This window comes from Chroicocephalus ridibundus, chromosome 1 (genome assembly GCF_963924245.1).
Source record: "Chroicocephalus ridibundus chromosome 1, bChrRid1.1, whole genome shotgun sequence".
Lineage (NCBI taxonomy): Eukaryota > Metazoa > Chordata > Aves > Charadriiformes > Laridae > Chroicocephalus > Chroicocephalus ridibundus.
In genome coordinates, this window is record NC_086284.1 from 37,189,930 (window position 1) to 37,202,405 (window position 12,476).

The 12,476-nt window shown below is 56.1% G+C and overlaps 1 protein-coding gene across 2 annotated transcripts; it reads right to left on the bottom strand.

Moving 5' to 3' along the window:
- Nucleotides 1–205: 205 nt before the first annotated feature.
- PCDH8 (protocadherin 8) lies at nucleotides 206–4,627 on the bottom strand. 2 transcript variants are annotated; one of them, XM_063335157.1, is made up of 3 exons: nucleotides 2,114–4,627; nucleotides 1,752–1,959; nucleotides 206–1,262 (listed from the first exon to the last, which is right to left on the bottom strand). In XM_063335157.1, the coding sequence occupies exons 1-3, from the start codon at nucleotides 4,523–4,525 to the stop codon at nucleotides 889–891; spliced, it is 2,994 nt and encodes a 997-aa protein (XP_063191227.1). In that variant the 5' UTR covers nucleotides 4,526–4,627; the 3' UTR covers nucleotides 206–888. The 2 variants fall into 2 exon arrangements, with proteins under 2 accessions (XP_063191227.1, XP_063191217.1); XM_063335147.1 differs by having other exon boundaries at nucleotides 1,752–1,962.
- Between the last annotated feature and the right edge of the window lie 7,849 nt (nucleotides 4,628–12,476).

The window sequence follows — 12,476 nt, forward strand, 5'->3', positions numbered from 1 at the left end:
TCACGCAGCCCTCCCGCCCTGCAACCTATCTTTAACATCCTCTCTAGAGCTAAACCTCCAGTGAGGTATTGCTGGAGGTGAAGGATGGGCAAGACTAAAAGTAGCACCGTCCACACTCCTCCCCACTTGCGTTTCTCCGCACAAAAGGCTGTTGTTGACCTGTGAAGACCTCTGCGCTCTGAAGCATGAAATCCATGAACAGATCCCTCCAACACACCACAAAACCTTTATTAGTGTTTATCAGTGACACAGATTACAGGAACCAAAGGCAATTAAATAACATTTAAGTTGACCACAGACTCAAGAAATACAAGTCACATTTGGCAAGGCAAACTTCTCAGTACACTGGGTTGCTTAGGCTATTATTACACCGTGAAAGAGGAATTTCCCTTATAAGGTTCTACATAGTCAGGATAGTATTATTAATTATTATTATTGTGTCTTTCAGACAGTTCCTTTGGCAAGAATTCCCATTTTTTAAGCTTTTATTATATAAAAATATAACCAATTTTCATTATGTACAAACATTACATTACACAATGTACAGGTTAAAAACACTACAAAAAAAAATCGCAGGCCATGGGTGAACCGAAAGCAAAAAAAACCGAAAACCAACCAACAACCCCCAATGTAGAAAACATGAAAAAAAAATTTAAATACTGCACATTTCATAAAAATTACATTAACTACAAACAATTTTTTTTTGTTTGCAAATATCAAACAGTACCGACGTGATTGGAAATCTTTCCCCACGGCTTCATTTTTTAAGGCACATCTTGCATATTTACACGTACGACACCGGATCTGGTCAATAACTTAAAGGCTCTCGGGAGTGACCTAGTCGTGTGCGCGCAGGGACGTGTGTACCGGGGCGGGGAGCGTGTCGGGCTACACTTTCTCAGCCGTGTCAGTCTGGGGACCCAGGTATCTAGTCGAGGGGGCTGGGTAGAGGGGCACCCCAATCTCCTGAAGGTCGGGGAGCCGCGCGGGGCGCGGCGGGGAGAGCAGCGTGATCGTCCGGTCAAAGTCCCTGTGCAGCACTTTCTCGTAGACGCTCTGCAGCCCCACTGTTTTGGGCAGCTGGGCTTGATAAAAGTTGTCCCTGCGGAGGGGATCCCTGGGCAAGGACGTGCTCTTGCAGAAGGTGGAGAGGGGTGCTGAGGGATGGGGAGAGGGGTGGGGGTTGGCTCGGCCGCAGGAGGGGCTCCAGCAGCGGTCCGAGTGGCCCAGGATCTTGCACTCGGCCGTGCATGCCCACAAACCTAAAGAAGAGAGAGAGAAAGAGAGAGAGAGAGAGAGAGAGAGTGAGAGAGAGAGAAATCTGTCATTACTGCAGGAATAAATCAACATCATTCATAATCCTCAGAGTTATCAGTCGCGGGATGATTCAATGCACTGACAGTGGGAGTCGGGAGGTGATGCTCTACAGCACCACACAAAAACATGCTTGGGAAGGTTACATCGTTTTGCTAGGGACCATCCTAACTTTAAGGGAAGCTTTTTGGGGAAGAAAAAAAAACCCCAATCCTACACTACTTCCAGCATCTGCAAATTCGTGCTGGGTGGAGGAACCAGCATCTAGCAGCTCTGCTGCGGAGAGACGGGCAGTTTGAGTCATGCAGCCTCAGGTTTCCCCCTCCAGCTGCCCTGCCTAATCACCGTGCCCCAGGGACGGGTCCCTCCATCCATCTCCCCATCCACCCGTCCATCTGTCTGGAGGGGCCAGCCGGGGGCAGGGGCTGAGCCCTTACCGTTCTGCATGTGCGTGATGAGGTCTTTCTTCAGGGCATCTCCGCTGATATCTGAGTCGCTGTCATTAAAATCGCTGTCGCCTTTGCCGCTGTCTTTGCCGCTGAACTTCTCTGCCTCCCGGCCGGAGATGGTGTTGAAGGAGTGCCCCTTCCAAATGGCCACGGGGGGAGCAGCCTCCTTGCCATAGCTCGGAGCAGCAGCGAAACCCTGCTGGGGTGGGGGGGATCAAAGGAGAGGTGAGAGGGGGAGTGCTGAAGGGTAAATCAACATCAGAATCTCATCTCTGCAATTTACATCCTCTGAGACCACCACCCCCCCCGACACACACCCTGTGACCCCCTTCCCCGCAGCAGGACCTTACCTCCCCGTTTGGTCCTCTGAGCCTCTTCTGACCCTCGTAGAGGCAAGTGCTGTCGCTGCCGCTCTCAGCAGTGGAGATCTCTTCAGCAGCTGGAGAAGCGTCGGGGCTGGTGAAAGAGGTTTTGCTGGGAAAGGTTCGTACCTCAAACACATTCCCCCTCGGGCTGCCCTCCTCCTGTCGGCCCTTCTCCAGGTGGGAGATGTCTATCTGCTCCTTCAAAGAAGCGTTGTTTTTGATCTCATTCCCCTTCTTGCGCCTGTTGCAGGTGGTGGCGATGGTGATTATAGCCACCAGGAGGAGGGTGCAGCTGCCCGCCAGGACGATGATCACTATCAGAGGGATATCCCACTGCAAAGCCTTTCCTTCCCAGGAGCTGGGCTTGGCTATCTCCTGGATACTGGAAGGAGCAGTGGCGGTTACCAGGAAGTTGACTGTGGCAGTCGTGGCCAGAGGGGGTCTGCCATTGTCTGTCACGGTGAGGATGACCTTGAACAGCTGTCCCAGCTCTTCGGAGAGGTCTCCCCTCAGCACAATGTCCCCATTACTTGGGTTGATGGTGAAAAGGTCCTGCTGGGGCTCTTCCAGGAAGGCAAAGGTGAGTTCGGCATTGGCCCCGTCATCTGCGTCTCGAGCTTTGATCTGGGCTACCAGGGAATCACGGGAGGTCTTGCTGGACACACTGATTTCCACCGTCCCGTTGGTGAGCACTGGGTGGATGATGACGGGAGGGTTGTCGTTCTGGTCCACCATCCTCACTTTGACAAGGGTGCTGCTGGAAAGCTGTGGGGAGCCACCGTCAGTGGCCTGGATCCTCAGGTCCAACTGCTTGAGGATCTCATAGTTGAACGTCCTGAGGGCATAGATGGCCCCAGTGGCAGGGTCCACTGAGACATAGGTGGAGATGGGGGCCCCCATGACCTGTGTCTCCAGGAGCCGGTAAGTGACCTTACCGTTGTGGCCAAGATCAGGGTCGCGGGCCACCACAGTGGTGATGTAGGCACCTGGAGGGTTGTTCTCTGGCACGGCCACCTCATAGAGGGGCTTGGCAAAGAGTGGCGCATTGTCATTCTCATCGCTTACCCGCACTGTGTACTGGCGGACGGTCTTGAAGGGTGGCGAGCCCAGGTCCTCGGCCACCACGGTGAGGTTGTACTCAGGGATGCGCTCGCGGTCCAGCGCCGCCGTGGTGATGATCATGTAGCTGTCCTCATATGCACGCTGCAGGGCAAAGTGGTCATGGCCACGAAGGCTACAGCGCACCTGCCCATTGGCACCTGAGTCACGGTCTGAGGCACTGACAAGGGCCACAAAACTCTCGCTGGCCGCCGCCTCACTAACGTAGGCCACACCAGCGGCACTGGCGGCACCACGGAGGGCGCTGATGCTGATGCGCGGCGCGTTGTCGTTGACATCAGTGAGGCGCACGATGACAGTGCAGGTGGCGGTGCGGGGGCTGGCGCCACGGTCCTGGGCACGCACGTCCAGCTCGTAGGTACGGGTGCGCTCATAGTCCACAGCGGCCTCCAACGTGAGGCGGCCCGAGCGTGGGTCGAGGCGGAAGAGCCGCCGTGCCTCGGGGGGCACCTGGCTGCCGAAGGTGTAGACCACCTCGCCATTGGGGCCCTCGTCGGGATCCGCAGCGTCCAGGTCGAGCAGCAGGGAGCCAGGTGGCGCATCCTCAGGCAGCTCCACTGTGACCGAGCCCTGAGCGAAGGCAGGGCTGTTGTCGTTGGCATCGAGGACACGGACGTGCACAGTGGCCGTGCCTGAGCGTGCCGGGCTGCCACCATCCTTGGCCACCAGCTCCAGTGTGTAGGAGGGCTGGCGCTCGCGGTCCAGCTCCTGGAGCAGCACGAGGTCTGCGCAGCGTGCTCCATCTGCCCGTGTCTGCGCCTCCACACCAAAGTGGCTGTTGAGGGAGACCTGGAAGCTCTGGATGGAGTTGGAGCCCACGTCCTCATCCACGGCCACCTCCAGTGGGAGACGGGTGCCCGGTGTGGCGCTCTCCGACACCTCCAGCGCCATCTGGGCACGAGGGAAACGTGGGGCATTGTCGTTGATGTCACGCACCTCCAGCTCCACGTGCACCAGGCGGTAGCGCTCCCGCCAGCAGCTCACCACGTCGAAGGCCAGGACGCACTGGGGGGCCTGCCCGCACAGCCGCTCCCGGTCCAGCCCCGCTTCCCCGATGCTCAGCTGCCCGTCCTCCTCCCGCACCCGCACCAGCGAGCTGTTGCTGAACTGCCGCATCAGGCGGAAGCTCATCTCCCCCGGCGCCTTCACCGGCATCTCGTCGGCCAGCGTACCGATCACCGTGCCGGGCGCCCCCTCCTCGTCCGTGCGGTACCTCACCGTCTTGCCGCGGGACAGGGCCAGCAGGCAGGCGACGGCCAGCAGCCGCAGGGGGCTCATGGCACTTGCGCGGGGCTCAGCCCGACGGCGCGGTCCGGGGGTGATGGTGGATGGGGGTGATGATGCGCGGTACCCGGGAGTGATGATGCGCGGCTCCGCGCACCCGCCACCGTCGTTTGCGCCCCTCCGCGCCTCCGCCCGCCCTTTAATAGACGGCGGTATGCAAATGAGCGGGCTCCGGAGCCAATGGGAGGCTGCGGGGCGCGGGCGGCCCCCCGGCGGTCCCCGGACCGGGGCGGCTCCGGCAGCCGGCGGGAGCGGGGGCGCGAGGCTATCGCCTTTGTTTTCTTTAACTCTCCGGGGTTTGGTTTTTTTTTCCCCTTTCCCCCGGCTTTATTCCTTTTTTTTCTTACCCTTCATTTCTGTCTTTTTTCCCTTTCTTTCTTTTCCCTCCCTTCCCTTCTTTTCTCTCTCTCTCTCTCTCTCTCTCTCCGGAGGGGCGGCGGCGGAGCAGGCGCGGGGAGCGCCGGAGTAAAATGCGGGGCGCGGGGTTTGTTAATTTGCGGCACAGGTCGGACAGGTGCCGTGGCACGTCGTGTCGTGGCATGTCGCGCCGTGGCATGTCGCGCCGTGTCGTGTCGTGTCGTGTCGTGCCGCGCCGCGCGGGTGGGTGCGCGGGGCGGCGGCGGGCGCGGATTAGCGGGGTGCGGGGTGCGGAGCGGGGGGGATGGAGGGGGCGGTGGGTGGGTTCCGGGGGGTTGGCGGCATTCAGCTGCGCGGCCGGAGTGGTGTGTTACTCGCGTGAGAGCCTGTGATCAGCGCCGTAAGTCGCCTTTCAGGAGGTGTCCCCGCATGCTTTAGTATGCATGTCACCGCCCGGGTTTCTTAAGCCTGGGGCACTAGCAGGCGAGGGAAAAAAAAAAAAGAAAAAGAAAAAAAAAAAGTTCCAAATAGGATTTAGCATAAGCTTGAGGAGATTTGGAAAGGTTTCAAAGATCAGGCTGTATCAAAGGCTTATGAAGCCCTCGTTAGCTGTAGAAATATAATAGCATGGCAGGCTATCCCATTCGAGGAACCAATGTCTGTATTATTTCACTATGACAGGCTAAAGGGAGAGAAAGTTGAACAGTTTCCACAGAGGAGTTGGACTAAGTTGAATATAATGAGCAAACGCCACATGTATCCATTATGTCCCCCTATTCATTCCCAATCACTGCCATAACTCTTTGACTAAACGATGATGAGCGCTGAATTACACACAATGCCCTGCTCATATTAAAATACATTTAAGACCTATCCCTCCTGGTGCCCTGTTACGCCTATTCACGGGATTTTCTTTTTGTCCTAATAGGGCCTCTCTGGGAAGCAACACCAGTCTCGTTCCAGAAGAACAAAATAACAGCATGAGGCTGAAACCTGGCACGAACTGGGGGGAACGAAACCATCTGCCCCGCAAAGCACCAAGGCCCCGGCGCGGAGCCCTGCGCAGCCCCCTGGCCCTGCGGTGCCTGGGCAGCCATGGGGAGGGCAGCCGCCGGCCCCGGCCCGCAGGGAAGGGACCCAACAGGGAGGGAAGCTGGGGGTCCTGATGGGCATCCATCCAGCTCTCCAGGAAGCTGCATGCCCTTCCTTCCTTCCCTCCTTCCCTCTTCCTTCCCTCTTTTCCTGACTCCTTCCCTTTTTTCTTCCCTTTTTTCTTCCCTTCCCTTCCCTTCCCTTCCCTTCCCTTCCCTTCCCTTCCCTTCCCTTCCCTTCCCTTCCCTTCCCTTCCCTTCCCTTCCCTTCCCTTCCCTTCCCTTCCCTTCCCTTCCCTTCCCTTCCCTTCCCTTCCCTTCCCTTCCCTTCCCTTCCCTTCCCTTCCCTTCCCTTCCCTTCCCTTCCCTTCCCTTCCCTTCCCTCTTTTCCTTCCTCCTTTCCTTTCTTCTCTCTTCCCTTCCCTTTCTGTCTTCCTTCCCTCTTTTTCTTCCTTCCTTCCTTCCTTCCTTCCTTCCTTCCTTCCTTCCTTCCTTCCTTCCTTCCTTCCTTCCTTCCTTCCTTCCTTCCTTCCTTCCTTCCTTCCTTCCTTCCTTCCTTCCTTCCTTCCTTCCTTCCTTCCTTCCTTCCTTCCTCTCCCTCTTTCATCTTTCCTTTTCCTCCTCCCTCTCGCTTTCTTTTCCTTCTTCCTTTCCGTTCATCTTTCCTCCTTCCTTTCCCTCTTTCCTTGCCTCCTTCCCCTCTTCCTTGCTTCCTTCCTTCTCTCCCTCCTTCCCTTTCCTCTTCCCCTCTTTCCATCTGTCAGGGAACCTAAGAGATGCTTTTTAAAGGAAGAGGGGGGACAAACCGAATGGATTCCCCCCCGCCCCCCGCCGCCTCCCCGCTTTGCTTTGGCAGCCTGGGATAAAAGCGCTCCGCTCCGCTGCGCACACCGACGGATGGATGCAGCATCCCGGGGCGAAGAGGGGGCTCCATCCCCGGCTCCGTGCGGGGCCGCTCTTCTCCGCAGGGGTACCGCGGGGCTGCGCGGGGCGCTGCGCGGGTCGTTGCGCGGGGCGCTGCGCGGGGCGGCACGCGAGCGGGGGCCGGCAGGCTGCCCGCAGCGCCGGCTTATGGAAATGGGATTTAAATCGCGCCTCAGCGCTGACACTGCGGGGAGGGGAGGAGGGGGAAAGGGGGAGGAAAGGCGGGGGGGGGGACACACTCTGCCGCCAACAAAAGCTCCCCAAACGCCTGGTTTCCATACGAAAAGCCTCCGCGCAGGTCTTCCCCCCCCGCCCCCCCTCCCCATTCCCCGCCGCGGGAGCTCCGCAGACGGCGGTGTGGCTGGGCGGGGGGGGCAGCCCGGCCGGGACGGGTCGCCTTGGGCCGGGCCGGGGGCCGGGGACCGGTCCGGGGTCCCGGGTTTGGGCGCCTGAGAACGAAGCCGCTGTCCGGGAGCGGGCAGCGGGCAGCGGGGCGGCCCCTCGTGTGTAACAGGATTATCTTTGCCATTTCAAGTTCCATACAGCATGTAATTTATTTTTAATTAGGATTAGATCGAGCAGGGAAGGAGACCAGACCTTTCCCCCCCCCGCCCTCCCCTTCCACCTCCCCCTCCCTCCCAGCAAAGGCATGGCTATTCCACGAGGAGCTCTTATTCTTTATAAAAAATCAATCAATCGATAAACCAGGAACTGCTTTCACCTCCCACGCACTTTGCAGGAGAAAAGGGTGCAAAGGGCTGTATTTTCAATGTGTGCTCAAGCATCCGCGTCAGAAGAGGCTCGGAAATCCTTCCCCTTTCCCATCCGCTCGGTCCCCAGCTCACACACTTTTGATCCAAACCCGTTCTTAAGAGGGTCCCAGTGGGGTCTTGCTCCTCTTGCCTTATTTTTAGAGGGGAAAATGCACTTTCTGTCTGCCTGGGTTATACTTTTTTTCGCGGTCGTGACTTTGAGTTAAAAAAACCCCACGTATCAGTCGCTCCGCTGGAGCAAAGCCTTCTCCCCGATAGTTTGGATAGAGTCCATTACAGAAACGTTCTGAAAGGCCAGTGAAGAATCCCGTTTTACAGCTCAAAAATAAACATACGGATCAGCTGCATTAAAAGCACTTCTTTGAAATATTGTGGTTAAACAGCCCAGATTGGTTGATTGCTCCATGCGGGGACATATGTTCTTGCAAACTGTGCGCATTGTTACTAATGGGGATTCTCACACCACAGCCTTTCCTTTGAATCCGAGGCACTGGTGGTTTCTCCGGAGCTGTTGCAAGGTTGTTTTAATAATTCACCAGTTCTCTTGCACTTAGTGCTGGTGCGGAGACTCAGAGCCCGCTAAGAAGGAGGCGTTTCGCAGTGTCCGGAGGTCTGATCTCTGCTGCCGAGCTCCTTCCCGTACCTTTTAGATGCAGAAATCAAAGCTGCTCTGAGAGGTGGGTGTCAGGCAAAGAAAAAAGCAAGATTCCCCCACCCACCCCTTGCAAACCCAAATCCCTGGGTAATGCGTTGCTCCCAAGGAGTGAAAGCACTCCTAGACCACCAGCCTGATGCCAACAGCAACCAAGTCAGAGAGATAGCTGACAAATCACTCCAGGTGCCTTATATTTAGCTTTAAATTTACTTTTTCCCTGATTCTGATCCATCTCTTGGAAATTAACATTTGTGGGTGCTCTTTCCCTCTCCACAGATAGTTATTGCCTTATGCAGGGTGACAAAATCCAGGATCTCCTTTTCCTCTTCCCTTCACTCCTCCAGCTGAGCACAGGCATTTGTGATGGCCCTTTTCGCCATCACCGACAGCACAGTATGTTTGCATATGTCCCAAAGTGTTGGTGTCCCCGGCGCAATGGGGTAAGGCTGTCCTCCTCTCAGCAGCTTCCTGGGATCCTCACCAGTGATCTCTGTCGATGGAGATAAGCCAAGAGGTGTTACATTTTGGGGCTGCGAGAGAAGGTAAGACTCACGTGGAGATCCAGCCTAGTACCTCAGGTCTACGGTTGACCTTGAGGGAGGATGTGCAGCTTAACACATGCATGGGGTGGTGGAAGGGAGCCAGGCTTTAAGAAGAGGTGGCTGTGTTGTATGTGCTTCCCCTGTCCCAGGACAACTTAGGGGCACCAAGCCCTGGCTATTGAAAGTCCCCTTCTCCCCTTGGCCCCGGTTGCCCTCACCACATGCTACACAGTGGCTGCATGCCCTCGGGGCAGCGGGGTGGGATCTCCTTGTGGCACAAGCCCTAGGGTGGTACAACTTTGCCGGGGCTTTGCTGAGCCTGGCAGGGAGAAGCCGGGCTATTTGGGCATGGTCTCCAGCTGGTTCTGCTCACCAACATATCCAGAGGGTCCGGCTGCCTTCTCTCCATCTGTGAAGTTGGGATGTAACATGTCCTCTCACCCCTCGTCTCCGAGCCTGCAGAGGGGTGGCATGACCTCCCTCCCTGGAAACCAGTCTCTGCGCTCAGCCACAGCCTCTTTCTTCTTGGGCATCCCGGCGGGCTCGGCTGCCTTGGAGTGATCTACAAAAACAAAGGAATTCCTTCTGCTTCACGGCATAAACAATCCCCCCCCTGTTTAATCATTTCTGCCGCAACCAAGGAAGTGTGGGTTAACCTGTCAAGCTCCACAAGCCCTGGCCGACCAAAAACCCTGGAAAACAAAAGAGTGGAACGAAGCGGCAAAGGGTTTTGTTGCTCTATGACTGTTTGTGTTGGAGGGTAGCACGCGGCATTGTGCTTCTGTCTCCGTCCACGCAGGCTATAGAAGACAGAGGCTGCAATCCTTCCCGGGAGCTGCGGACTGGTACCGGGTTATAAATCATCTCGGTTATTTGTTTGTTATATTTGCTCCAAATGCTTCCCCGTCGGTATCTCCCCTCTGTGAAACGTGGCTTAGAAGAAAGAGTTTGTTTTGCGGGAGAAAGAAATCGCTTGCCCGTACCCCCCACCCGGCAAGCAGTTTTGATTCCACAGTGAATTTATTTTTTAATTGGATTAATTTCTAGCCTCTCCCGGAGTAGCAGCTGGGGTCTTTGATTCAAGAGGTTAAAACAAAGGGGCGTGAAACAAAAGACCAGTTCTTCGCATTCCCTGCACAGCGTGGGCCTCGTGCGCGCTGCCCGGAGGTATCCCTGGAGCAGCGCATTCCTAAAGGTCCACCCATGTGGCACTCAGCTGGGGTCTACTGCGGGATTTTTTGGGGTGCTCCCTAGTCTGCCTTGCCTGCAAGGTAGCTAGATGTGAGTTTTTTCCTCCTGTCCCACAACCCAGCTTGTGGTCTCGCATAACCTTACGCCTTGGTGTCCCTCCCCTCTTCTGCCTCCCCCTTCTCCAGCTCTCTTTACCCTCTACCTTTTCCACACCAGAAGAGCTAGGTGAGGCTTTCCAGTTGTTAAACCAGGAGGCAGGTGCCCAGGTTCAGTTCTCAGCTCCCTCATCTGGAGCAAGCTAATGAGGCTCAGCCCCGACGAGGTCTGGGGTATCTAGGTACTGAACTGCCATTGAACGTGATGGGAGATAGACATATTTCAGCTTGGATGAGGGCTTGAGGCTCTCTCAGACGCAGCCCCTCATGTCCACAGAGCACTTCTGTACCTCACAGCAGTGCTGTGAGGACAAATGCACCACAGACTGTGAGTGCATTGGACAGGTGACAGCCCAAGTCCTGCTGTTTGCCCCCCATCAGGACTGGTAGGAGGAGATCAGAGGTGCCCTCCGAAGGAACAAACTTTATTATGCAGGTCCTTCCTGGCTATTTTGCCTCGGTGCCTTCGGTTTTAAGAGGGTGCGGGTGACAGAGTACTAATTCACACCAGGCTCTGATGTAGACCCTTAGAAGAGATGCCTGCCCTCTCCGTAGCTTGCGGTCTGGTCAGATCAGTAGGACATTAAAGGGGGGAGCCTCACGGCTTCTTTCCCTGGCTGTTGTGAATTGGTGCTCCCCTTCCGTGGCTGCTGCCGTACACCTGGCTGGGATGTCTTTCATACCACTTTGAAGGTGTCCAGGCTGGTATGTTTGGCTTTCCTCCAGCAGCTCCTTGTTTCCTCCTGGGCCTCATTCACACTCTCCTCCTTGAAGGACTGTTTGGGATTTTAGACTCCTACGAATGATGAATGGGTGGAAGAATTCCGCCTCTCAGCTACCAGGAAGATGTGCAGTCCTCTGCAAATACTTACGTGGGGCGGTTGTGACGGGCTCCACTGATTTCTCCGAGAGGCGGCTCGCTTGCGATTTAGTGTGCAAAGTCCCTTTCCGAACGTCCTTCTGCTGTCCCTGGCCAGCCAGTGTCACCCAGACAGTGCCACCCACCCAGTGCTGTACTAAACAAGCCTGGCCAGGTCACTCCTTGGGGTCTGCCTCCTTCCTGCTGTTATGACCTTCCCAGTAAAATCATATCCTTACACGAGCAGGAGGATAGTTACACACATGCCAATATATTGTTACTATGCCAATAAAAATATCCTCCCCGTTTCTCTGCTGTCTCTTTATTTTCAGTCTTACCCAGCACACGTGATTTCTTGCCCCCTCCTGCTGATACGTCCATGGGACAGGAGGGGACACTGGGAACCGATCCTTGTTGAGGATCCGTTTGGATCCCTGTCTTGGAAATGGAGAAGTTGCATTAGCGTGATGCCATGCTCTAGCTAATTAGCCTGGCGTCACAGCGGGGTTAATGAGCTTGGGCACAGCGCCACAGCTTCTGATTCCTGGGCTAGGGGGGACTTTGCATGTTTGTGTCCCGGTCTGCTCCCGGTTGTTTCCCGGAGTATTACAGTGAAGGGGGAAAAATGTGATGGAGGGGCAGGGACTCAGCCTTGTGCCGTGAGTCCCTTTCTCCGTCTCACCTCGCCTTCTCCCCCCCTCTCTTCCTCCCCCTCGTCCTCCATCTTAATCGCGCCTCGGCTTGCAAAGTCAGAGACCCCCAGCTGTGAAGGACTAAGTCTCTTCTTCTCCCGACCTCGTGAGCGGCAGCAGGCTGCGAGCAAGAGCGTGCCTGGTGTCACTTCTGTTGAAGAGGCTGTGAGAGCAGGGGGAAGAGCCCAGACGCGGGCGGCTGCCGCGCTTGGCTGCCTGCCAGGGCAGGGATGCTATTCACTTCCCGGGGAGCGGGCGAGCATCTTCCCGTCAGCCCTTCGGGAATCTGCCCAGCCCGAGGTTGCGGGACTCAGTCCCCCAGCCGCGGGACTGAAGGTGAGGGGGGAGCGGGTGGTGAGTTCGATAAGGCCACCTTTCTTCATCCTGAGTTTGGGATCATGTCCCTTTCTTATCTGCAGGCGGGGCTTGGAGTTAAACATCCCTTTCCCTCTCCACCTTTAACGTGCTGGGTTTCCTATAAGGACCGAATTTAGCTGGGATAACTGCCAGTGTGCTGCTGCTCGAGGTGCAGCCGGCCTCTGGGCAGAGCAAGGCAGGGTAACGGCACACAACAATAAGGAGGATGGAGAGCAAACACATCCTGTTACAAGAAATTTGTAAAGGCTTTAGATATTCACACCGAGTCACCGAGAATTAAACCTTTCAGAAGCTTGGGGACTAGTGGAAACTTGGTTCCTAAATCTTT